Source organism: Nicrophorus vespilloides, unplaced genomic scaffold (genome assembly GCF_001412225.1).
Source record: "Nicrophorus vespilloides isolate i.1.1-1 unplaced genomic scaffold, Nicve_v1.0, whole genome shotgun sequence".
Taxonomy (NCBI): Eukaryota; Metazoa; Arthropoda; class Insecta; order Coleoptera; family Silphidae; genus Nicrophorus; species Nicrophorus vespilloides.
Genome location: NW_017097315.1, coordinates 46,091 through 71,250, shown reverse-complemented (window position 1 = coordinate 71,250; position 25,160 = coordinate 46,091). Strand labels below are relative to the sequence as shown.

General features: G+C 34.5%; 6 protein-coding genes across 6 annotated transcripts; 5 read left to right on the top strand and 1 right to left on the bottom strand.

Moving 5' to 3' along the window:
- The first annotated feature begins 170 nt into the window (after positions 1-170).
- Positions 171-2,235, top strand: LOC108559752 (uncharacterized aarF domain-containing protein kinase 1). The gene is made up of 4 exons (XM_017917099.1): positions 171-1,102; positions 1,169-1,418; positions 1,470-1,648; positions 1,707-2,235. Exons 1-4 carry the CDS (start codon positions 336-338, stop codon positions 2,050-2,052), a joined length of 1,542 nt encoding a protein of 513 aa, XP_017772588.1. The 5' UTR covers positions 171-335; the 3' UTR covers positions 2,053-2,235.
- Positions 2,236-2,546: 311 nt separating this feature from the next.
- LOC108559748 (SCY1-like protein 2) lies at positions 2,547-5,559 on the top strand. Its single transcript, XM_017917095.1, has 3 exons — positions 2,547-2,767; positions 2,820-3,649; positions 3,705-5,559. Exons 1-3 carry the CDS (start codon positions 2,629-2,631, stop codon positions 5,253-5,255), a joined length of 2,520 nt encoding a protein of 839 aa, XP_017772584.1. The 5' UTR covers positions 2,547-2,628; the 3' UTR covers positions 5,256-5,559.
- A 606-nt stretch (positions 5,560-6,165) lies between these two features.
- On the top strand, positions 6,166-11,081 carry LOC108559749 (major facilitator superfamily domain-containing protein 8-like). The gene is made up of 5 exons (XM_017917096.1): positions 6,166-6,454; positions 9,073-9,274; positions 9,337-9,580; positions 9,637-10,553; positions 10,612-11,081. Exons 2-5 carry the CDS (start codon positions 9,080-9,082, stop codon positions 10,876-10,878), a joined length of 1,623 nt encoding a protein of 540 aa, XP_017772585.1. The 5' UTR covers positions 6,166-6,454; positions 9,073-9,079; the 3' UTR covers positions 10,879-11,081.
- A 73-nt stretch (positions 11,082-11,154) lies between these two features.
- On the top strand, positions 11,155-13,091 carry LOC108559753 (major facilitator superfamily domain-containing protein 8-like). The gene is made up of 4 exons (XM_017917100.1): positions 11,155-11,588; positions 11,659-11,902; positions 11,958-12,769; positions 12,825-13,091. Exons 1-4 carry the CDS (start codon positions 11,427-11,429, stop codon positions 13,074-13,076), a joined length of 1,470 nt encoding a protein of 489 aa, XP_017772589.1. The 5' UTR covers positions 11,155-11,426; the 3' UTR covers positions 13,077-13,091.
- Positions 13,092-13,098: 7 nt separating this feature from the next.
- On the top strand, positions 13,099-15,520 carry LOC108559751 (major facilitator superfamily domain-containing protein 8-like). The gene is made up of 4 exons (XM_017917098.1): positions 13,099-13,844; positions 13,900-14,143; positions 14,200-15,098; positions 15,156-15,520. Exons 1-4 carry the CDS (start codon positions 13,659-13,661, stop codon positions 15,420-15,422), a joined length of 1,596 nt encoding a protein of 531 aa, XP_017772587.1. The 5' UTR covers positions 13,099-13,658; the 3' UTR covers positions 15,423-15,520.
- Positions 15,428-24,032, bottom strand: LOC108559750 (organic cation transporter protein-like). Its single transcript, XM_017917097.1, has 7 exons — positions 23,759-24,032; positions 17,486-17,708; positions 16,873-16,979; positions 16,660-16,814; positions 16,487-16,601; positions 15,743-16,421; positions 15,428-15,680 (listed from the first exon to the last, which is right to left on the bottom strand). The coding sequence occupies exons 1-7, from the start codon at positions 23,914-23,916 to the stop codon at positions 15,507-15,509; spliced, it is 1,611 nt and encodes a 536-aa protein (XP_017772586.1). The 5' UTR covers positions 23,917-24,032; the 3' UTR covers positions 15,428-15,506.
- Positions 24,033-25,160: the final 1,128 nt, after the last annotated feature.

Here is a 25,160-nt window from a genome sequence, read left to right as displayed (position 1 = left end):
ACATGTATTTTAATGTATTTCTTTCATGTGTAACAGTTATTTTTGACAAAATAATATTGAAATACCAATATTTTTTTTTTATTTGCATTAGCAATTTAAAAAAAAAATGATTATTAGCTGATATACAGAAATAATTTCTTAAGTATTAAAATGAAGAATGTTTAATAACGTCAGAAATGTATAAAACATGCGAATGTAGAAGTTAAATGTTCTAATTCTAGGTTAAGGTCATTGCATAAGCAATGTAAGTGAAACTATTTGGTGGTTGCTTTTTAAAATATGTCACTTCCTTGTATAAAACAATAAGATTTCTAATTGTTGAAACATTGTACAACATGTTGTCCACAAGAACAAGTAGACTACTCAAGTATGGCAGTGTGGTGGCCGCCTCAGGCAGTGTTTTATATGCCCTAAATAATAGCAACAACACTTTAGATTCTATTGGTGTAGTGAGATTAGGAAGAGCAGCCTTTACAGTGTTCAAAATAGGTGCAATTTATAAGAGAAATCTGTACAAACATGACCTGGACAAAGAGTCAACTGAGTACAAAGATTTGAAGAGTTACTGCCATCTGCAGGGTGCAGAAAACCTGTTGGATCTTTGCTGTAAGAATAAAGGTGTTTACATTAAAGTTGGGCAGCATGTAGCTGCTTTAGAATATCTATTACCAAAGGAATATGTGCAAACAATGAAGGTACTGCATAGTCATGCACCACCAAACAACATAGATGATGTTTACAAAGTTATTAGAGAAGACTTGAAGGCTGATCCCAAAGAAATATTTGCTGAGTTTGACATAGAACCATTAGGTACAGCATCTCTAGCTCAGGTGCACAAAGCTAAGCTGCATGATGGCACAACAGTGGCTGTTAAAGTGCAGCATCCCTATGTGCAGGGCAATTCCAGGGTGGACATGAAGACCATGGAAATTTTGGTTAAAGTTGTAAGCTGGGTGTTTCCAGAGTTCAAATTCCAATGGTTGGTTGATGAGACCAAGAAAAATATTCCACAAGAGCTTGACTTTGAATTGGAAGGAAGAAATGCGGAGAAAGTTGCGCGCATGTTTTCGCATTTGCCTTGGCTTAAAATACCCAACATCAGGTAAATCACATTACATGTAAATATGTAGGTCATATTTTATGTTATAGTATACATTTTATTATACAGATGGGATTACACAACTTCAAGAGTCCTCACCATGGGCTATGTGGAAGGTGGACAAGTCAATGATTTGAAGTACATCAATGAGAATAAGATTAGTGCATATGAGATTTCTGATAAGTTGGGCAGACTTTACTCCCATATGATTTTCATCAATGGTTTTGTGCACAGTGATCCTCACCCTGGAAACATCCTGGTCAGAAAGAATGAGCAAGGAAACTGTGATATAGTTCTCTTAGACCATGGATTATATGCTGTAATTTCTGATTTTAATATAAGTATCTTTTTTTTAACTATTGTTTTATAGAATTTAAGCCGACACACGATGATTGAATATGCGAATCTCTGGTTGAGTATACTGGACAGAGATAGGAAGGCTATGCGGCAGCATTGCAAGAACTTGGGAGTCGAAGGGAATCTGTACGGGCTTTTCGCTTGCATGATCACGGGAAGAACGTGGGACTCTATTATGTCCGGAATCGAAAAGTCAGAACTTTGTAGTCAACCAAACGTGTTGCGTTTATTAACTCCACTTCCATTTTAGGAAGAAACCGACGTCCGGTGAGAAAGACCTGTTCCAAAAGGAGTTTCCCAACTTGCTACCTGATATATCGGGCGTGCTGGATCGCGTCAATCGTGAATTGCTGCTGATTTTGAAGACTAACGACTTAATGCGTGGCATTGAATATACTTTGAAGACCGGTTCCAGGCAAGGTGCATTCAAAGTGATGTCCCAATGTTGTGTAAAGTCCGTTTACAAGCAACGCATCGACGAGGCGAAAACCAAATTCAACAAGTTTACTAACACCATTGCACAATTCTGGATGTTATTTAAGCTCAATATATATTACAGTTATATAACCTTAAGAAGTTTAGCGCAATCAAATTAAAAATAATATAGTTTTATAATTTATGAACTTTTACGAGGTGGACATTAATAATTTGGGAATCATTAGACTGAGAAATTTGGAAAGGCCAGTGGTGCAGGGTCCGCAAACTATTAGTTGGCGTGCTACTTTGTTCAAGAGTTTGAAAAACTCGTCTTTTAAGCAATATATTACAAATTTTTAATATATTTATAACTGTTGATATTTTTATAAATAAATTTATTTGTTTTATAAATACTATCCAGAAGGGACTATTCTTTTAACGATAGTAATAGTATCGATATCGAATGCAAATCTGAGCAGGTGACCGTGTATATTTAGTTGCATACTATACACATGTATTTCCTTTAAATGATTAATCTTATTTCAATTTAAATTTTTGTAAATAAGTCTTTAATTTTGTAGTGATATATTAATATATGTAATTTACGTAAATTAACAATTTTAAAGTTATTAAGTTAAGTTGGCAGCTTATATTGTAACTTTTGTATGTTGGTTACAAAATTTTGTTGACACTTGTTATGAGTCACTTTGACATATTGTGACTTTTTGTCCCAAATGGTTTAGTTTTGTATCATAATGGATGTTTTCAATAAAATATACTCCCAGGTGAGTAGTTCTGTTAGTAGTACAGTCTCTCAGCTGTCTGGTGTTTTGCCTGGAAATCCGGTGACCAGGGAATTCGACGCAAGCTCACATATAGCTTCTGGAGGACCAGGTAAATGATCTATCACCTGCAACTACCACAAATCATAAATCATTCATTGTAGGGCTACTATGGAAGATTTACAAAGGAACAAAACGTTCTACAAAGCAGGAAGCCTCAATATTTGTGTTTGAGAAAAAGCAATTAGATAGGTATAATAAAAATGATAAGGAAATTGTTCTGGAGGTTTTGAGAAGGGGAGTGCTGCAGTTAACAAAGATTCGTCATCCTCAGATCCTTACAGTGCAGCATCCACTTGAGGAGAGCAGAGAGAGTTTAGCCTTTGCCACAGAACCTGTATTTGCAAGTTTAGCAAACATCCTTGGAGATACATATAACATGCCCCAAGTGAATAGTAGCATGACTGACTACAAATTCTATGATATTGAAATCAAGTATGGTCTGCTCCAAATTGGTGAAGGCCTTGCATTCTTGCATAATGATGTTAAACTGCTGCATAAAAACATCTCACCTGAAAGTATTATGATCAATCAGCAAGGGGCATGGAAGATTTTTGGCTTTGATTTCTGTGTACACAACACTAGCCCCCCAAATGCTGTTCCCTTTTATCCATATGAGGAATACAGCCCTGTTTTACCTCAAGTGGCTCAACCGAATTTAGATTTTATGGCGCCTGAATGTATTCTTACACAAAGTCATGTCAATGGAAGTGATATATTCTCTCTTGGAATGGTTGCATTCATGCTCCATTCACCAAACCATCAACCAATAAGTAAAGTGAAGGATATCCAACAATTTCGCGCTAGAATACAACAAATGAAGCAACTTAGCCCCAATAAGCTGCAGTGTGTACCAGAGGCTTTAAGAGAGTATGTTAAGATGATGTTGAATGTAACACCAGATGTAAGACCAGACGCTCATCAATTTATTAAAGTAATTATTTTCTATAAGTTTTACTATAATTTAATTAATTATGAATATGTTTTAGATACCTTATTTTGAAGATGTTGGTGTCAAGACATTGAACTATTTGGATTCCTTGCTGCAATGGGATAATTTACAGAAGTCGCAATTCTACAAGGGATTGCCGGAAGCCCTTTCGAAATTACCGCACAGGGTTTGTCTGCAAAGGGTATTACCGTGTTTGGTGAGGGATCTTCAGCAACCTGCAATGGTACCTTTTGTTTTACCCAGCATTATGGATATTGCTCAGAATTGCACGCAGCAATCGTATATTAAATGCGTGTTGCCATATTTGAAAGCCGTAATGAAACTGACCGAGCCCGTTCAGATCCTGTTGATCTTCCTGCAGCGAATGGAGTTGCTTCTGAAGCAGACGCCAGCGGAAGATGTGCAGCAACATGTTTTACCTATGTTATATAGAGGTTTGGATTCGGAGACTCCGAAGATACACGAGTTATGTTTGACGGTGTTACCGACGTTCGCTGGGCTCCTGGATCACGCTAATGTTAAAAACAGTTTGCTGCCTAGGATCAAGAAACTATGCTTAGGTACCGGGAACCTTTCAGTGCGTGTTAATTGTTTACTGTGTATAGGGAGGATTTTGGAAAACCTTGACAAGTGGTTGGTTCTTGACGAAATTTTACCATTCCTCCCGCAAATTCCATCGAGAGAACCAGCTGTTCTCATGGGTATATTGGGAATTTACAAGCTGGCGCTGAACCACAAGAAATTAGGTATAAGCAAGGAAATAATAGCTACTCGAATCCTGCCGTTCCTCATGCCGCTGTGCATAGAGAACGGCTTAAGCCTGGCTCAGTTCAATGCGCTTGTTGCGTTGGTTAAGCAGATGTTCCAGATGGTCGAATCCGAGCACAGGGTTAAACTGGAACAGCTGAACACTGTGCAGCAGGAACGTAAAGCGCTGGAGTCAACGATGCCTCAAGTAAATCCGCAAGTTAACATGGATCTGAATCAGGCCTTCAGCGGTTTAGGTTTGGATAATTTCGCCGGCGGTTCGATGAGTTTGCAAGAGAAGAAAAGTTTGGTACAGCAGCAGAACAGCATGAAATTACTGCAAGAGCAGGCGCCTTTGGAACCTAAAATTCCAAAGCCACAACTGCAACAGCAGCAACAACAGAACATCATCAAAGATCTCTCTGCAGATTTACGGATGAGCAACAGTTTCATACCGCAAATAGCCTCTCCGCCTCAGCAGCAGCCCAAACCCATGCAATCTCAGCCGTTCAGTTTAAACACGAGCATGAATGCTATGCCCAAACCAGCAGCGTTCAACAACCAGAATTTCAATAGCAATTCCTTTGGCAGTTTAGGCATGAACATGAGCAACCCGACTGCAACGAATCACAACTGGAACAACAACGCCAACTACACCGGCTGGTCGAATACCAATACCAATAATTCGAACAACAAGAACTGGAGTGCCCTGGATAGTTTAATACCTGCATCGTCGAACAGCAAGACCAGCATGAACCAAATGATGTTGCAGAGTCCGCAGGATTCTAACAAGACGAAGAACGCGCTCTCCCCGGACGAAATCATGGACCTGCTGAGTTGAATCTTCATTTAATGACGACTGATTTTAAATTTATATTTTGTTATTTTATCTTGTAAGCTTAATTATGTGAAGTCACTTTGCATTATTCCTTTTACGATGGTGATAATTTATTAATGTTACAGTGCATTATTTTTTTTTTGTTAATATGTTTTGTTATATATAGTTTGTTTTCAAAATGCTTTTATGAAACGAATTTCTATATTAGGCAGTATTAAATTATTTTACAATTTATTTAGTGCGACTGACGCAGGACGAGAACGATTTGGATAAATTTTAACAAAATAAACAACACTTTATTACAACACTAAATTGTTTCTATTTCAGAAATTTCATAGTTCTTTTATGTCCCAATTTCAAATCGCAACAAACCTGTTTAAGTCTATATTCATTCTTTTAAATTATACTTTATTCATAGTTTTAATATATTTATTATCATTGTTTGTAGTTGTTATAACATTTGATTTTCATTTACCACCAAGCTTTTGATTTCGGTAAAATAATGAAGTATTCAAAAACATTTTATTCCATTACTTGATTCATTAAATAACTAAAAGCATATACATGCGTGTTTAGATATGCTTTAAATCTAAATATCAAGTGTACTTTGTTATGCTATATTTATTACATTACCAAACTTGTAAAAGTAATAAGATTTATTGTATTCAAGATAACGATTAGAGTTGCGATTGCCTCAAGGTCTAAGTATATAATAGATTTAATTCGTTTCCTCGGTTATATTCAATTAACAACTACTCATTAAACGTTATGCTAAAAAGCTAATAAAGAAAACGAAGGAAAAAAAAAACAAGTTTTCTAATAATAGAGTTGCAGTCTAATGTTGGTCTCATTCGGAAATCGTTTGGGCATTCGAAAAATGCAGACTTAAGTCTACTTGGCTGCTAGTGTGATCCTTCTTGGCTAGATAGAGCCACGACACTACTGGCGTGTTGTTATTTGTTTGTTGACCTTTATACGAGTTTTCCTACCCGACTGGACTAAATATCCCATTCCGACCACTGCACGCATCGGATCGAGCGTGCGCGCTTTCGATAAAGACAGAACTACTCTTCGTCGCTGCTGAGGTTCAACTCTTTATTGGTCAGTGTAAAAAAGGGCACTATTATGACTGGCCGAACTTGAAACGGTGCCTTCATTCAACTCGAACGAATCAGAGACAAAGACGGAAACAACAAAGACAAGTAAGTCACAATGGAATCTGCACTTAACTCACTCTACATGATAAATCCATCCAATAGACGATTGATTTGTTCGTGCATGATAAATAATTTCAAATAATCTACAAGGAATAATAATTAAGTGGATCAGTTGTGATGGATAGAAAGCAAAGTGGCGCAAGAAAGTTGATGTGAAATTCAAAGTGAAATTATTTATTAAATCTAAACTACTTATTTACAACGAATTGAAACGATTATTGTGTATTTAATTTAAATTTTCTATTGTTTTGAATTGAATAAATATCTATATTTAAAAAAAAACTACATCGAGTAAAAAAAATATACATTTATGCAGTTGATAGAATACATTTCTACACACTTAAGGATCGTGACCTTAAAGTTCAAATAGCCGATAATTTTTTTTAAACGCTCTATTTTTTATTCAGGAAGTTATATTTTAAAATGTAAAACACGATTTCAATAGTTTTTGTTTTTAATCTAATTATTTCTGTTAACTATATGAATAATATTGAATTAATTTGGATGTAATAATTGATCTAACAGTAATTGATTATTTTTTAATGATTTATTAAATTCGTCGAATCAAAATTAAAGTGGACTTTAGAATAAGTATGATTTTAGAATAAGTACGCCCAGTGAAATATTTCGGACAAATCAATGAAGTGGTTTGTAAATAATTTTGTCAGACTGTTTCGTAGAACAAGTGACTCGTTGGGCGGCCTTTATTAAGCATTATCAACTGAAGTGCATCCAAAACTTCCTGTTTCCTGTCGGCAAACAAATGTTTTGTCTCCAATAATAACCAGAAGTTTTGTCTTTGTCTGCATGAACTGCATTGCTTTCATTTAAAAATATTTATAATTCAAATACGACTGTGGTATATATTGGTAGTTGATCAAAGAAAACATCGCAAATAAACATACATTAACTCATGCTACTTACGACAACTTAAATACATTCAATAAAGAAAGAAAGTTATACAATATGCAACATTCGTCAAAAGTTGCAAAATAATATTGTAGTTATCAATGACCTCGAATTAATAACACACTTTGCACGCTGCATCCTTTTGTAAACAAACTGAATTGAAATCATTATATGAATCAGTATTCAATAGTAAAACTAATTATCATAATATCTATTTGTTTTTTATTCAAATGGTTCTGTCGTCTTTGTTAATGATTTTAAATGATGTGCAAGTTATTTATTAGATTAAGTGAACTTGAACATATGCTCAAATGCAAGTGCAACAAAAGCAGCAGTTCAATGACTTCCGCAATGAACGTTATGTTGTACATGAAACGTGATGCTATGGATTGAATTTCTCTTGAATGATGGTCAAGATGAGAACAGGTTTTGATCTGTAATTATTTATTCATTCTGCATCACTTGCGCTACAAATCTTTACATAATTTAATTCGTACTTCAATCATTTTGTTATTGCGAACGTATCAAAGTATTTATGTGCCCTCATTTACTTGTTAGTATTGCACATAGATGATTGCAAATGTTATTTATTGCTTTTCGAAACGATATTGGTTTCTCATTTAAATTAATTGATTTAATAGGATGCTATATATAGGTTTTAATTATTTAAATGGCTGAGTGTGGATTCAGTTAATGGTAAGAAAAAAATGGAAAAGTAGGAATGAAAATAAGATTTACTGGTCGGAGAAATTGAGGTTGCGCAGTTTTCATATCTAGGTTGCATTTTCTCTTGTAGAAAATGTGTTAATATATGCAAGAAATATTGGAGGAGACTAAAGGAAAGTGTAGGAATATGAATGAAATTTTGAGAAAACTGTATATCTGGGTTACATTTCCTCTTGAAAGAAAGTTTTGATGTAAGCGAATATTATTAGAAGAGATTAAAGATATTCGAAGGAACTTGGATGAATACTGAAAATAACTAAATTAGATTACAGGAAACCATACATGCTTAGTATATAGAATTTAAATGCAATAAACAGATAGTGCAGAAAGTTATATAAAAAAAATGTAAAAGAAGATGTTTAATTAAAGTGAATTTATTTCATTTAATTAATGGTGCTATTAAACATCATAGTATTTGTGTCTATGATCACTTAAGGTTTCAATAATTGATACTTGTATCATTAATATTAAATCTTCTATCTTCAAACTCAATTGTACTAAAAAATTGTACTTAAATTATAGAAAGTACAATTGTTCAAGTAAAAATAAGAAAACTGTTGGCTTACTGGTGAACGTTCGTTTTCACACTTATGTCGTTATTTGTGTGTAACAAAGAAGCAGTATAGTCGCAACAACGATTTGTCATTAGCGCAAACAGTGCGCATTTGTAAATATTCTCATTTGCCAGCGCGAGTTCAATGGTAAGTTTCGAACTCGAAGGTCAATTATAAATACAAATCCGAATGTACATACGGAGAAGAAGCAAAATAATGTAGCAACGGCGTTATCCTTATCAGAGGAGAAATATTCGCCTTATCATCATCTCATCTCGAGTCGGTTTATTTACATTTGTTTTAAAAAATGTAAGATGATTGACTCCGTGTCTATTGTTTTGGAAATTGTGTGAATAAAAATAAAGTAGTAATAATATTGCTTGATGTTATTGACCGAATAATAATAAATTTTAGCAGAGCTATGGGGCTGAAGAATAAACTGAAGACTCTGCGGCTGAAGGCGGAAAAAGTCGAGGATCCTGGTTTGGAGGATCTGGAAACCGAAGAGGAGAACAAAGAGCGATGGCAGTCAATTTACATTATTTATTTCACAATGTTCCTGATTTCGTTAGGGTTTAGTATTATTATCACCGGGGTTTGGCCTTATTTGGATAAAGTAAGTTTGTTTTGGAGAGCAAGTTTGTACCATTTTTTGAAATTGTTCAATTTTTGGTTTAGTTAGATCCGACAGCTGGAAAGGAGTTCATGGGTTACGTGGTTGCTGCGAACCCCTTTGCTCAAATGCTGTTTTCTCCTCTTGTGGGATGGTGGAGCAACAAACTGGGAACCATAAGACTACCCATGTTGACATCCTTGGCGCTCTTCACAGTGGCCAGTGCGATGTACTCTTCGTTGGAGCTATTTAGCGGTTACAGGAAGTATTGGATGTTGTGGACAAGGTTCTTAATTGGCGTGAGTTCAGGTAATTTTTAGATTTTAAAATGATTATAAACGTGTGTTTAATGTTGATTATTTTAGCTAATATCGCGGCTTGCAGATCGTACGTTTCGGCTGCGACAAAGTTCTCGGAAAGGACTAAAGCCGTTTCTATGATATCGTTGGCTCAGGTTCTCGGCTTTATAATTGGACCTGCCTTGCAAGCGGCTGTTGTTTTTCTGGGCGATGAAGGAGTTTGGCTATTTCCAAATAAATTGAAGCTAGATATGTACACAGCGTCCGGTTGGATTAACGTTTTCCTGTCGGTGGTGAACTTCTGCTTGTTCCTGCCTTATTTTTTCAAGGAGCACAAGATCGCCGGTAAAGAGGCGATGATGAAGCAGGGCGCCAAAAATGAGAAAGAGACGTGGCTGAAACCGGATTATTTGAGCGCCTGGACGCTTATCGGAGCGTTCTTCGTGCTCGTTTTCAATTTTATGCTGTTGGAGACTTTGGGCACATCCTTGACGATGGATCAGTTTGCGTGGAACAAGTCGGAGGCTATGTATTACATGGGCATACTTATGTCAATCGGCGGCATTCTGGCGATAATCTGCTTCGCAATGATCAATCCTTTGTGCCGTTGGTTCCCAGAGAACAAAGTTATGATTTGGGGCGGCTTCTTGTTCATGCTGCTTGGAAGGGCCGTTTACATTCCTTGGGGGGACGGTTACCCAGTCATGTACGACGACTCGAATCGTCTGATGAACTGTGAAAATAGCAGCTTAAATGTGATAAATGCTACAGAATTTTACGATTATACATTGAACATCACCGAAAGCGCCTGCGATGAATCCATTCTGGTTGGATGTCCGTCGAGTCAAGAGTGGTGTTTGTATACAAGGGTCATGACCCTATTCCAGTTCCTTTTCGGCTACCTCCTCACATGCCTTGGCTATCCGATCGGAGTGACGCTGATACAGACGATATTTTCAAAGATTTTAGGACCTAGACCACAGGTAAATAGTGCAAATTTTAAAAATATATTTAAAATAATATCTCTACTATTTCGTTTAGGGAGTTTGGATGGGTCTATTGACCGGCTCGGGGTGTTTATCAAGGGTCATGGGTCCCGTTTTCGTGACTCACATTTACACCATTTACGGAACAAACTGGACGTTCGGGTTCACCGCGCTCATGATGCTGGTGTCCATGATTTGGCTGATTTATTTCACCGATCGATTGCTTCCCAAAGAGATTGTCCGGGAGGAGGAGGAAGGGACAGAACTGAACGAAGTGAATAGCTTCGTGCAAATTCCTCTGACCGCCAAGACAGACGCATGATGCGATTTATTAGCTCAATTGTTTTGTAGTTCTCTTTTAATTAATCAATGATCTGTTACGCAAGTGTTTTCGTACTTATTTATTTTTTTTTACTTATCTTTAAGACTCACTCAGTTTTTGTTTTTTGTAAACTATAGCAAACAAACTATTTTAATACTTTTATATACATATAAATAGTGCAATAAACGTTATGTGATACCAAGCGCATTTTTTTTTAAACATATTTTTAAAGAAACTTGATGATATCGACTTTTATCATTTTGCTTAATGTAAATATCAATTTTTTGTGGAAGCGAATACAATGGTTTTGAGAGAAATCCAGCGAACGCTGTGATTGTGTTGAGTAACGAAAGTTTTCATTAATATTTACTCTGCTTAAATTCCATGTAGTTTATCTCTTTATTGTCACTGTGGATTGAATCAAACGCACGCATTGTGTCTGCCGCCGTTTAGCAGTTAGCTCTATGTATAGTTCAAAACAAATATACTTCGCTTGCACTTGATTTTATAATTACGTACACCGCACAGCATTCAGTTCTTGGATAGGAATGTCGTTTTTCGTGAGGAGCAGTAATGCGGGGTTGCGGGTGCAGACGGAAAAGGAGCAAAAAGAACGATTCGTGTCCCACTATATCGTCTATTTCACCCAGTTCAACGTCGTCTTCGCCTATAGCACTATCATCACCGGGATTTGGCCGTATTTAAATAAGGTACGGGATATATTTAGGCCGCGGCTCGTGCACGTCAAACAAGCATGAGAAAGTGTGGGATTAATTATAGTTGGATCCATCGGCGGACAAAAGCAATTTGGGATACTTGCTGGGATTGAGTGCCCTCGGACAGACGATCTTCGCACCGATCTTGGGATACTGGAGTAACTATTTAAAATCGACGCGCATTCCGTTTGTGGTCAGTCTGATAATCTGCCTGATCTCTTACATCATCCATGCCACCTTGGAGACATTTGATAATCATCGGAAGTATTGGTTCCTGTTTTCGAGATTCCTCGCCGGGACTGGAGGAGGTCGCTGCATTCAACCTTGGCACCTTGAATTTAACTAATGCTTCTACTATTTTAGCCTGTATAACGCTATGCCGCTCTCACGTATCAACCACGACGTTGATGAGGGAACGGAGGAAGGCCGTTTCTATTTTATCATCTTGCTCTACCATAGCCTTAGCCTTGGGACCGGCTCTTCAATTCGCAGTGGTTCCGCTCGGAGATGAAGGAGTTTGGCTGATTCGCAATAAGCTAAAGCTGGATATGTACACAGCCATCGGTTGGATTGTTTTCATCATCACAGTTATAAATATAATCCTTTTTCATCCGGCCATATTCAAAGAGCACAGCATGTTGAAGGAGGATAACGGCGACGACAACAACACGTACACTTCTAAAAACTACAAGTACTTGGCGTGGGTGTTCATCGTGATGAATTTCTGCGTCACGTTCAACTTCATGTTTACCAAACTGCTAGGCACTCCGATGGCGATGGACGAGTTCGCCATGACCCGACCCGAAGCAATTACCTTGAATTCTTTAGTCATGTGCGTAACAGCCGCAATATCCTTCATCTCAATCCTCCTTATAAACCCTATCTGTAAGCTGGTCTCTGAAATGAAACTGCTGATTTTTGGGATGGTCCTCCTGGTGGTTGGAAGGTTTTGCTTTTATCCTTTGGGCGGATCTTTGGTGGTTTTCGACGACACTGATTTAAACGTAAACGCCACTCGCATCGGATGTCCCAAGAGCCAGGATTGGTGCTCAACGGAGAGGCGAGTCCTCTTCCATCAGTTCATCATTGGAAACGTCTTGGAGAATATCGGGTACTCCTTTGCTATTACTTTAATCATGGCCATATTTTCAAAAGTACTAGGATCCAGGCAACAGGTAACCAAAACTCACATAATTATCTCAAATCACTTCAACTCTTCTTCATTTTTAGGGAACTTGGATGGGTTTTCTAACATCCATGGGGAGCATAGCGAGAATAACGTCTCCCATTTTCATATCAACTCTTTACAAAGTATACGGTCCAAGCGTGGTGGTAATCGTTACAAATTTGATTTTCTTGTTATTCGGAATAGCTCTAGTGAAATTAGCGCACGATTTCATCCTCGGTGAGGAAGCTGTTGAAGTAATCACGGCCACGATTCCCGAATCCTGTAAAGACACTTTACTCGAAGAGATTAAATAGAAATTTCAGATACTTTTTTTGTATTTAATTTACCATTATCATCGCTTCGTTAATCGATTACATATAATTTTTTTTTGGGCAAAATATAATTTATGAGGAGCAATAAAAATTATCAAAGGAGATTTGCGTGCCTACCGACAATTCTTAATCTTCGATTATGTTCGACTTATTATTAATTACAACACTCAATACCGTTGGATCCGTTTGTTTAATGTCCTTCCTGTTGATCCGCGATTTCATTAGAGTAGAGTATAATTGTTATGTCACGATTGTACGTAAGGTTTAAGAGCTTGGAATTAAATTAACGCTGCTAATGTGTGTTTGCCTATTTGAGTGTGTGTTTGCGTGAATGTGTGTTTTGATAACACAATTTATTGCAGGGGGCTTAAAGATAAATTCTATGCAATATGTCAAAAAATTAATCCACAATTTATTTATTTATATGCTTTGCTATTGTTATCTACATCAATTCTTTAATTAATGTTCTGCTTTGCCGGATCATTCGCTCCTCAGTAGCGCATAGAATAACATGATCCGGTTCATTTGATCCCCAATAAACGTATCGCTGGATAGTTTAGAAGCATGGATTATATAAAGAAGAAACTTAATAGTAGGGAGGCTAGCAAGAATCCTTTCAAGGATAACTTGGAGAGCGATGAGGAATACAAAGAAAGATGGTTCTCCATTTACGTAATCTATTTCACTACGTTCTTGATGTCCCTAGGCTTCAGCATCGTCGTCACAGGAGTCTGGCCCTATCTGGATAAGGTAAGAATTCAATTTGTTCCTATTATTTCATAGAGTTACGTAATTTTATTTTTAGTTGGATCCGACGGCTGGTAAACCTTTCATGGGTTACGTTGTTGGTGCCAATCCGTTCGGACAGATGCTCTTCTCTCCTCTTCTCGGATGGTGGAGTAACAAACTAGGTTCTATCCGTATGCCTTTGCTGGTGACATTGGCGGTTTTCGCTATTGCCAGCTCGGTTTATTCATCTTTGGAACTCTTCACGAGTTATCGCAAGTACTGGATGTTGGGAGCCAGGTTTCTAGTTGGAGTTAGCTCAGGTGATTTTGTCGTACAAAAAAAGCAAACGTCACTTATTAATTTACTTAAATTTCAGGAAATGTCGCTGCTTGCAGCTCGTACGTTTCCGCAGCAACCAGAGTATCGGAAAGGCGTAAAGCTGTTTCCATGGTGTCTCTAGCACAAGTCTTGGGTTTCGTTGTTGGACCAGCCGTTCAAGCTGCGGTCGTGCCATTCGGCGATGAAGGATTCTGGTTAATCCAAGATCGTTTGAGGCTCAACATGTACACGGTTGCAGGATGGTTTAACGTATTTTTGTCGGTCATCAATTTCTGCCTGTTCTTGCCGATGGTCTTCAACGAACATAAGATCGCCGCGAAAGAAGCCATGATGTTACAAGGCGTGAAAACAGAAAAGGAGACTTGGAAGTCCGTTAAAGTCGATAAAGCCGCAACTCTCACGCTGATCTTACTCAACTTCGTCCTAATCTTCAATTTCATGATCATGGAAACGTTAGGAACTTCCGTTGCGATGGATCAATTCGCTTGGACGAAAGGTCAGGCCATCTCTTTCATGGGAGTCCTCCTCTCGGTGGGAGCTCTACTCACTTGCGCTTGCTTCGTCATGATCAATCCGCTTTGCAAGAGATTCTCCGAAGCGCAGGTCATGATTTGGGGCGGATTTCTCTTGATGGCCATAGGAAGAATATGCTATTTACCGTGGGGAAGCGCACCTCCAACCACAATAACAGATATGGAGAAACTGGACATACTAAAAGAGTTGCAGATGTGCAAATTGGGTACAAACACGACGAATTGCGATCTGATTGGCGAACCGGTCGGTTGCCCTGTGCAAAGCCAACCCTGGTGCGCGGACGAGAACAAAATAGTCGTAGCCCAATTCGTTATAGGCAGCTTAATAGGAACTTTGGGATTCCCAGTTGGTTTAACGCTATTGCAAACAATATTTTCAAAATTGTTAGGCTCAAGACCTCAGGTTCGTAAAGTATTTTCAATATTGGTCCAATTTAATTCATGATGTTTGATGTTTTAGGGAACTTGGATGGGAATAATGACAGGATCGGGAAGTTTATCCAGGATCTTAGGACCGGTCCTCATGATGCAGATCTATACTAGTTATGGACCTTCGTGGACTTTCGGAGTAACATCATGCATGCTCATATTATCCGTCGTTTGGCTGTACTACATATCAGACAGTTTAGTGGTAGAGCCTAAGGAGACGAAGGACGTGGAGATGGAGGCGCTGAACGAAGAGAAGTCTGAAAAAATTGATGAGAAACTTGATAATAGTATCAAATAAATTATATTTATAAAATATGTACAAAATGATAATAATGTGTGTAAGATTTCGATATTGTATCGTGGGAATTAAATAAATCACAGTTTATTTATTTTTGATCTGAGGTATTTCTTCTGTTGATTTTCCAATGTTGATAGCCTCCTCAATCGTATCGGGTAGCTTCGTATTCAGTGTTTCAGGGAAGAGAAGTGATAAGAATGCTGAGATGGTTCCCATAATTCCAAATAGGACTAGAGGTAATGGTTTCCAAATTTGACTCTAAAATAAATCAAATTAGTTATTATATTGCAATAGTATTCATATATAATTATTGCACTTACGAGTAAAGGCATCTGCGGTGAGACCATGGATCCTATCCTTCCGAACATCGAGCAGGCTCCCATCAAGGAATGTCGCAAAGGTGTGGGGAAAATCTCGCTCGTTATTATGTAGATTACTGTGAAAGCTGCTGTCGCACCGAATTTCCCCAAAAGGTAAACAGTCAATTGCACCCAGTGATAATCAGTACCAGTGAAGATGAAAGTGAAGCAACTGACGCCAGTCATAAGGAACCATATGAATTGTGACGTCCTTCTTCCCCAACGATCCACTGTGAAGTAAGTCATCAAATATGCAGGTATTTCAACTAGAGAAGTGAGGATGAAATCCAAATAGGGATTTCCGTTTAACGCGACGGAATTTAACGTGAGACCGTAGAAGAGGAAAGCGCAGGTGATCCAGCAGATGCAACAGTTAATGAATCTGAGCAGAAGAGGTACTGATTTGAAGACCAGGAAGATGGGATCTTTGACCTTCTCCTCTTTGTTCTCCTCAATGATACGCAGTTTCTCCAAAGCGTCTTCGCTGATCGTCTTCTTGTTGAATTTGGCCGCTTTTCTTAAAATGATCTGCGCTTCTTCGATACGTCCTCTGCTAATCAACCATCTTATAGATTCTGGCGTGATCCAGAAGTAGGAAATAAGCAGCAGAGGTGGAATGTAAATTGCAAGAAGCAGAGGTCTAATAACAGGAAAACAGTTTTTAATTAATAATTGAAGAAAATCAACGTTTGCTAACTGTTTTACCTCCAAGACTGAGTTGCCCAAGCTACCAAAGCCACTAGGATTTCGCCTATTGCGTAACAGCAGCATATTATAGTTCCACTCAACACTCGCTTGGATGGTCCAACCAATTCGACGCCTACAATGCAATAATGTTAATCTATTGACAATCAAGTCTTCAGGATTTCTTTATTTACCTAAAATGAATCCGCACGCATATGTTCCCGCTCCGAAAGCTGCGTCCAAGAATTCGAAGGCTGCGAAGAAGATGTAGGATGGAGAAAAGGCTCGAATGATTCCGCAGGTTGCCGTTCCCAACATCCCAAGAACCAAAACGGTTCTTCTTCCAAATCTAAAATAACAAAATTCACATCAAAACTATTGTTCAACATTATTTTACTATTATATACCTATCCGAGCATAATCCTGATATGGTCAGGCCCACGAATTGGCCGATATTGTTGATCGTTCCTATGAGGGTGAGCTTCCAAACATTGTCCTCGCAATACAAGTCAAACTGAAATCATGAAATACGCTAAAGTAACACTGTTGTTTACTAATTGTTATTCATGTATTATCGCTTCAATTTTGGTCAAGGCTATCGGATTTTGTGTCCAAATTTTAAGACCTTGACTGTACTCTATATGCATATTGCAACGAAAATCAACAAAATAGAATATTTGTTTAGAATACGAATTAAATATTTATGTAAAAAATGAACCATTTGATAAGCTAAAAGATATTTGCAATAACAGTAAAATCAAGTATGAAAATAATATTTAATACTTAATTTAGAAAATGTATATGTTAGAGAACTTCAAAGATGATTATTACAAAATAATCACTCTTAATAGCTAGATACAATGCGCATTAAGACGTAAATCCTATAATTCATAAATCAAGGTTGTATAGAGAAAAAAAATAATGGTAGTAGCAGTCCTCTCCCACTGATTATAAAATCAAATAAGATCATAAAACAAACGGATTCTGCGAAATATCTGAGATATTGTTGTGATAACTTACATCTTGTACGATGGTGATCTCGGGTTCTCCGAACACGTAACTATCGCATTTTTCAACTGCTGTACCGAATTCTTCAGGTTTGCACTCCAAATTAGCCGTACTGTTCAGAACACTGAAGCGTTCGCATTTTGACGGTTTCTGCTCGTAGAAAGGAACTGCGTAACCGAGCCATTCCGGTTGAAATTCAGTTGAGCCGTTGTTATCGCACGAAGGAATTTCACATCTGAAATAAGAATATAATAATAAATAAAATATATTATTACTTTTTAATCAGGAATATTCTTTAACTCTTCGAGGGGCGGAGGGTCTTGCATTATCCCACCTTTTGAACATGTCTAGTGGGGCATTATTACAATTTTCTAGAAATTGTACAAGAAAGAGGAATTCCTATTTAATTTGGTTGGTAAGTCAAGGGATGAATCTTGATAGATCACAACATCCGATGTTGATTCAGTTGTCTAAAAATTTGCTGCACTTTAGAAATTGAATTTAGAAATTTAGGAATTTCTGGCCCTTCAAAGTATTAAAGTAAGTTATTTCTAGTTGTACATTTTGTTCCTAATTTTGACCAAAGATTACAGCTGTCATTTCGCTATCCTATAAAAATTTAACGAGTCCCTTATGTTGAGAAACAGTGTTATAAAGTATATTCTGTATGATCCTCAAGTAACAAACTCCAATACCTGATTTTGCACTATTTGTAGTAAGTAAATAAAGAAATGTTGGAATGTCTATTTTATTGTTATTGAATCAATTCAATTACATAGAAGTTATTTCTTTATTATTGTATAATCTGTCAATACGTCACTTTGATATTAAGTAAATTTGTTGGTATAGTTGTCTTGTAGGTAGGAAAATCAACAGTATTAATTTTATTAAATCTATGGTAGTAGGTCGAAATCAGGGTTCAGCAAACCTTTTTGCAAACAAAGAGACATTTTTAAGACATTGCTTGTTAAAAAAGAGTCTAGAGAGCCGCGCGTATCATTTTCACTAGTGAAATTAATTTTCTAACGTAGAATAAATTGAGAGCCGCAATTCTCATAGAAAGAGCCGCAGTTTACTGACCCCTAGGATATTGTAATTTTGGCTAGCTTTTCATTTATACATGAATTTATTCATATATAAACCATGAATTTAGAAAACCTCATTTGCTAGATAAATGATGCATAACTTGTATAGTAAGATGTAAATCAGAAATTATGTCCTGTCCGATAACCCGACAGATAAAATAAAAATGTACGTAATCTAGTGAAAAGTTTCGTTTTATTATCCACTACGAATAATCATTATATTACACAAAATAGTCTAAAGATTTTGGAGTCTGATATCAATTATTCTGTGGATCATTTTTATGAGAATACTCGATAATCTTCATATTGAGTCACAGTGGAATATTTAGTGTTTTCGTTGCAAACTTTATCAAGTAAACAAGAAATTCCTAAGCTTGTATTACTTTTACGAATTTGTTCTAATCAATATGTTTACATTATTGTTTTTTAAAGAATTTTTTGAAATTTTTTATCAAAAAATATATTAAATTAAAATGTTAGCATTTCTTTGATTACAAAACACATTTAGTATTTTTTACTTAATTATTATAAAAATAAGTAATTGTAATTTATAATTTAGACAGTACACTTTTCCAAGAAATACGTCAATTTCACTTTTCAAAAGAAAATTTCCCATGCAATTATTAACGAACGTAAAGGCTACAAATAAAGTGGTTAAGGAAGGTAAGTAATATTATTTCATCCTTGAAAACAATAATGTTATACAAATATTAGTAGCATAAATAACAAAAATAAAATGCGGTCTACCATAATATTCAAGGTACTGGAATACAAAAGAAAAATGGTGTTCGCGTTTCGGAAAGTCCAGTTTATTCCTGTTTTCGTAAACAATAACATATGCAGACTTATCGATGTTTCGTTGCTAATTATAAAAGACCTTGGTTTCAACAAGAATATGTTAATAATACCTTTTTTTTTTAATTTAATTTTTATTTAAGAAAGGAAATTAAAAAATTAAAGTTTGTTATAACAGTAAAAGATATTAATGTGTCTATTATAATCAGAACTGAAGCAATATTAAGTTGCAACAGAATATTTTGTTTGCTTTCGTAATTAAAATTAGAACTATTTTACGTAATCTCTAATGAAAACAGTTTTTTTTCTTTCATTGATAAAAAAAATAATTTGATCTGCAATTTTTGTTTTACAAATATGAAAATTCACGGACTGTTTGAAACCGGACTAATTGAGGAATTAAATAGCTATTCCCCGCACTAATCGAGGACTTTAAAACCGCACCAAAAGAAACTGCACAAAAAGTCACTTTAATTTATAAAGAGAAACAAAATAATGCACAAAATTATTTATTTCAATTAATATTTTGTTTATTATTCGAACCGTATTATTGTGAATCCACACTGATGTATATACAAAAATAAACCACACAAAAAGAAACTGACTGTGTAAAGAAAAAAAATGAACATCTTTGTATAAAAAAATAATTTTGTGTACAAATTTTATAAAATTTATTTTGCTCAATTAAAATTTAGTTTGCTTTCAAACCGTACTATCGAAAATCCGCACTGGCCGAATCCGTAATAGTTTAATTTAAAAAGAAATATTTTTAGAATTTGAACTTTAAAGTCAATAGTAAAAAAAATCGTTATGATTATGTTTTTAATTAACTTTGGAAGTATATGTTAATTTGACAAAACAATAGTGATTAGTTCATTCAATAAAAAGTACATTGAATTTGCATGAAACTTTTGTAGTTTTTATGAATTATTTGAACTTACAAATTGAGTCGTCTTTATAATTATTGGAATAAAATTATTGCTTGAAATAAATTTACTTATTTATCTATATGTTAATATGACTGTTTCGTTTATCGTTAATGATTTGCTAAAGAACGAGTTTAAACAAAAAATATTTTTAATAAGTTATTATTCACATTATGTATTTCGTCAATTTTACATATAAATTTGAACAGGTATCAACAGTTTTATAGTTATTACCTTCTTTTTTACAACAATACTTAAAATGCACATATTTTGAATAAAAGAATTAGATATTCCATACATTCTAGATATTTGTTGCCGTTTAAATAATTAGATATTCAAGAAATAAGTTAGACTAGTGTCATTGTTTTACTTAAGGAAATCAAGGTTCAATTTGTAATAATAAAAAAATGGATCATCTTACTGAATATTATCACTTGTAAACAAATTATAATTATTTTCAGTATCATTTAAGCACCCTTATAAATCTTTGGTTGTTAACATTTTTTCAGAAATAATTTCTTTAATTTCATCTTCATTTTCTTTATCTTAGTTTCTAATAAAGGTTTTCTAAATCTTTTACTAAAAAAACATCATTTTCCACATTCAATACATTTCTAACATTGTCTTCATTATCATTTTCATACCTATTGATTAAACCATCTGGATAGTTTCGTTTCTAATTTCTCGAATGTTATTTTCTTCATCTAGTCAAACATCATTTAAGCATTTCTTAGCAACTTCTTCCAAGTTTATTTTTTCAGAAAATTCCGGACTTTCGTATATCGAAGCTTCTCAAAACAAAAAGTGTGATCTCAAGTAATATATCTATTTGAAATCGAAAATAATTCAAAGAATATATATTTTGTTAAAATGACAGCTGTCACCTTGTAGCAATTTCGGAAACTTCGTTTATTTTGCAAAACAAACATTTCACATTGAAAATAATTCAAATAATACATATTTTGTTAAAATGCAAAAGAAATTGAAATATGCATCTCAAAATGCACAACAAGAGACTAATATCTTTTTTTATTAACCCTACATAATTAATCTTGAAATAGACTTAATCAAAATATTATTTGAGTATGAAAAAGAAAACACAATTTATAATGTTGTCTATTTAATAATGCAAATGTACTGGTTTTAACTGTAATAAAGAGCAATTAGCAAAAAGAGAAGATAGTTTGTCAAAAAGAAAACTTTTAATGACAGCTGTCACCTTGTGTCAGAGAAAGTGGTGACACATATTTAGAAATTTTGTCGCTATACAACTACAAACAAATAAATTGGATTTGCGCGGCAAAAATGTTGAGAAACGCTGCTAAAGAGGACAAAGTGAAGTGTGAAAAGTAATTGCAGTTATGATAAATAATTAAAGGTAATAATTATGCAAATTATTTTTTTAATGACTGATATTTTTCAAATGAATCCACTTAATTGTAAATTATTATTACAGGGTACGTAAGGTATTTGAGGACTGACTTATGTTCGCAAAAAAATTAATAAATACTACAAAAGAAATTAACTTTATTTTTGAATTTTTTTTTTATTGAAAACATCATATTTCTTTGTAAAATTATTCAATAAAACTACCGTCAGCATCAATAACTACCTTATTGTCAAGCATCAATTAAATGTTTATGATTCATAGCAGACATTACTCTGTCTATAACAGTTTTCAAGGAATTTTTAGTGTTATGGGGATGTTCATTGATTTCTTCCCCAAAGCAAAAATGCTAAACACGTAAAAATCCAAAGGATTGAGGTTCGGAGAGTTAAGAGGTCTTTTGTAAGTAACCGCATTGATTTACGAATTGCATTGGCTAAAAAGTTTGAGAAACGCTGGTTTGTTGAACTCCTTAAACAAAACCTGGCGTTATCGTTTTGTCGGAGCGTTTAGAATGTTTTTTTACGTTTGGACACTTCTGATTTGTTGCCATCTTTGTTCAGCAACTCCTTAAAACTTTATAAAGAAATGATCTAGGAACTTTTAGAAATCGCCATATTTTCAAGTCTCCATTATCAACTTTTAAAGCAACAATTACAACATGTCTTTTCATTTCTTTAGTCACTTACTTTTAAATTACTAGCCTGAAAAAGTAGAATTTATTAGAAAGTACTGACTTCTGGTAAATTCTACCAAGAAAAAAAGATGTCTTCAAATACCTTACCCTGTATATTGTAACGTAAGTTATATAAGACAAAATGTATATAAAGCTGCGGTCTTACTGCTCTTAAATTTACTAATTATTCTTATTGATTCATATTATTGAAATATTCAAATAATATGAATAAAAATAGATCTAAGTAAAATATTTGATAACAAAATATTGTTGTTCATTAGCAATTTCAAACTGACTTCCTGTTCCACATGAACTTGCAATTGTTACGACATAATCACTCAAATGACAATAATACTGATTACTTTGTTGACAAAATTTATTTATCTAAAAATTTTCACTTTTCAAAATAAACTCGACATGTTTGAAATGTCGTGTTATGACAAAAGGTTTGTCTGCTAAATAATTGTATTTTTTTTTAAATTTAAATTGCACAATAAAATTAATCTTTATAACAATAACAATAAAAAAATGAGAGATTATATTTTTTTAAGTATATTGTTTTATTTCTTTGCAGTTTATTGTACTTTGTTCTACTTAATTTTACTTCCTTTTAAATTACATTTTTTTATGAAATCATATTTTTTCCTTAATTCATTTATTGGATTCACTACGCTTAAACACAATTAGTTTCATTTAATTTGATGCAAAATTGAAACGCAAAAAAAAAATCCTAAATGTATTCTCACAATTCTTTTGAGTTTTATTTAATAAAATTGAAGAATAGTTTAAATAAAAACTCCGGATCTTAAATAAAACTTTCACTTTTAACTTTTTGCAACAAATTTGAATTAATTAATATCCATTTTTTTTTATTTGGCAATATTCTACTTTCGTTACTTTTAATTTAATTTATTTTAGTTCAATTTTATACCCAATAATAATAATTCATTATTTGTTATTTTATTTACCAAAAAACACAAGAAAAAAGTAATGAACTCTTTATTTTTTTTTAATCAAACTGAAGAAATATTACGATTTTTTTAAGAATTTTTGGCATTCAATATAAAAAATTGTGGTATAAAAAAAAAGAAGTAATTGCGCAGATCGTTTTATGACGTTGTTCTCAAAATCTTATCGCAGATTTGTAATTTGCCGACTAATGTTAAAATTTAATGACTTAAAGACGAGGGACAAAAAAAAATCGATTTTCGAAGTAATCCTGCGTTGAAACAACAGGATCACCTTCATTCCAACAGCAAATATTAACACATCGTCATATTGTTATAAGATAATTCTGGTAAAATAAATATTTTCATTTAGACCGAGATTCGCTGTGTAAAAAAACTGGAAAATAGAATTATTTTCATTTCCACCGACATTCACTGCAAATGAAATATTGTTTTTCATTTATCCTACCTGTAATTCACGTCTTTTGCGCTGAAGACGAAGGCGATGTGAACGGCCGAGTGAAAAATAACTGCGATACTGAAAAGGCCGAAGACCAGTTTCTGGTAATTCCCAAACTCTCCGATCTGTAAGAGGATGGTATCAAGAGTTGCGTCCACCTTCGTCATTGTTCTTTGTATATTAGTTGTTTCTTGCTTAGTTGGTGAGGAAGTACGTAACTTTCGAACTGTTCAACTATACTCTCATCGTCGCGCGTTTCGCGATGTATCAAGTGGAAGTAATTTTTTGAGACTGATTCCGTTCGACAATATTTCAGTCATATAAGTCCAGCTCCACGTGACCTACACTCGGCTTTTCACTTTATTACGATTCCAATACGCTCAATGGGACGCGATGATGAGCCTTAGCCACATCACAACATATATTGTTGTTTTATATATGTTTTATTAAAAACAACATTGTTTTTTTTATAGTACTCAGAATGTACTCGTGTAATGATTGTTTTTTAATTGTTTCTGCTTTGAGGAAACATCAAAATCTCGTGTGTTACGCAAACTAAAATTTGCTAATAACGCTACAAAAATTGTTGATTTCTTGTGGAATTTCAAGCGTTAACAGAAATCTCAAATATTTACAACTTAATCCATTACTGCAGCTGATCGAGAGGCAACGATTATTATCGTTTATAATTGTTTCATTAGATTGCATTTTTTTTATTAACAATATTTTTGTTTTGTCGCAATAAAAACAATTATCTCGAAATCGACGTACGCAAACTTTTAGATACGTTTGTATCACAATTAATAAATATTTACTATTCAAATAATGAAACAAAATAAAGATTTATCAAACATACTATGAGATATTGACCCTTCAAGTTATCTTAATTTACAAAATTTAAATTCAAATTTCCATTATCACCTTTATTTAATTTATTGACATAGTATTCCATAAATAAAAATTTGGTACGCAAAAATGAAAATTTAAAATGTACATAAAATAATCATAAAAATGATATGATTTTCTATTAGGAGTTGACAAACTTTTTAGTGTTTTACTTTATTTTACCTCATTTTTTATTCATTTGAAATGATTGCATAGTCCTCGCTTAGTCCGGTTTCAAACAATTAATTTGGCGAAATCTAGTACCCGCACTATACGAGTTAATGATTTGATTTTGATTTTTATATACAGTGAAACCTCGCTTAAAATTTTAAGAAAATGATTCGCTTAACGAGCGACGTTTCGCATAACGAATGACGATGAGAAACTTGTGTACACATATTATGTATTTTTTAATATGTTTCACTATACGAGAAAAAATCCGGAAATTTTGGAACGGATTAAACGTTAAGCGAGGTTTCACTGTACTAAATTAAGTTCAGTAAAAAAAAGTAGCTATAATATTATT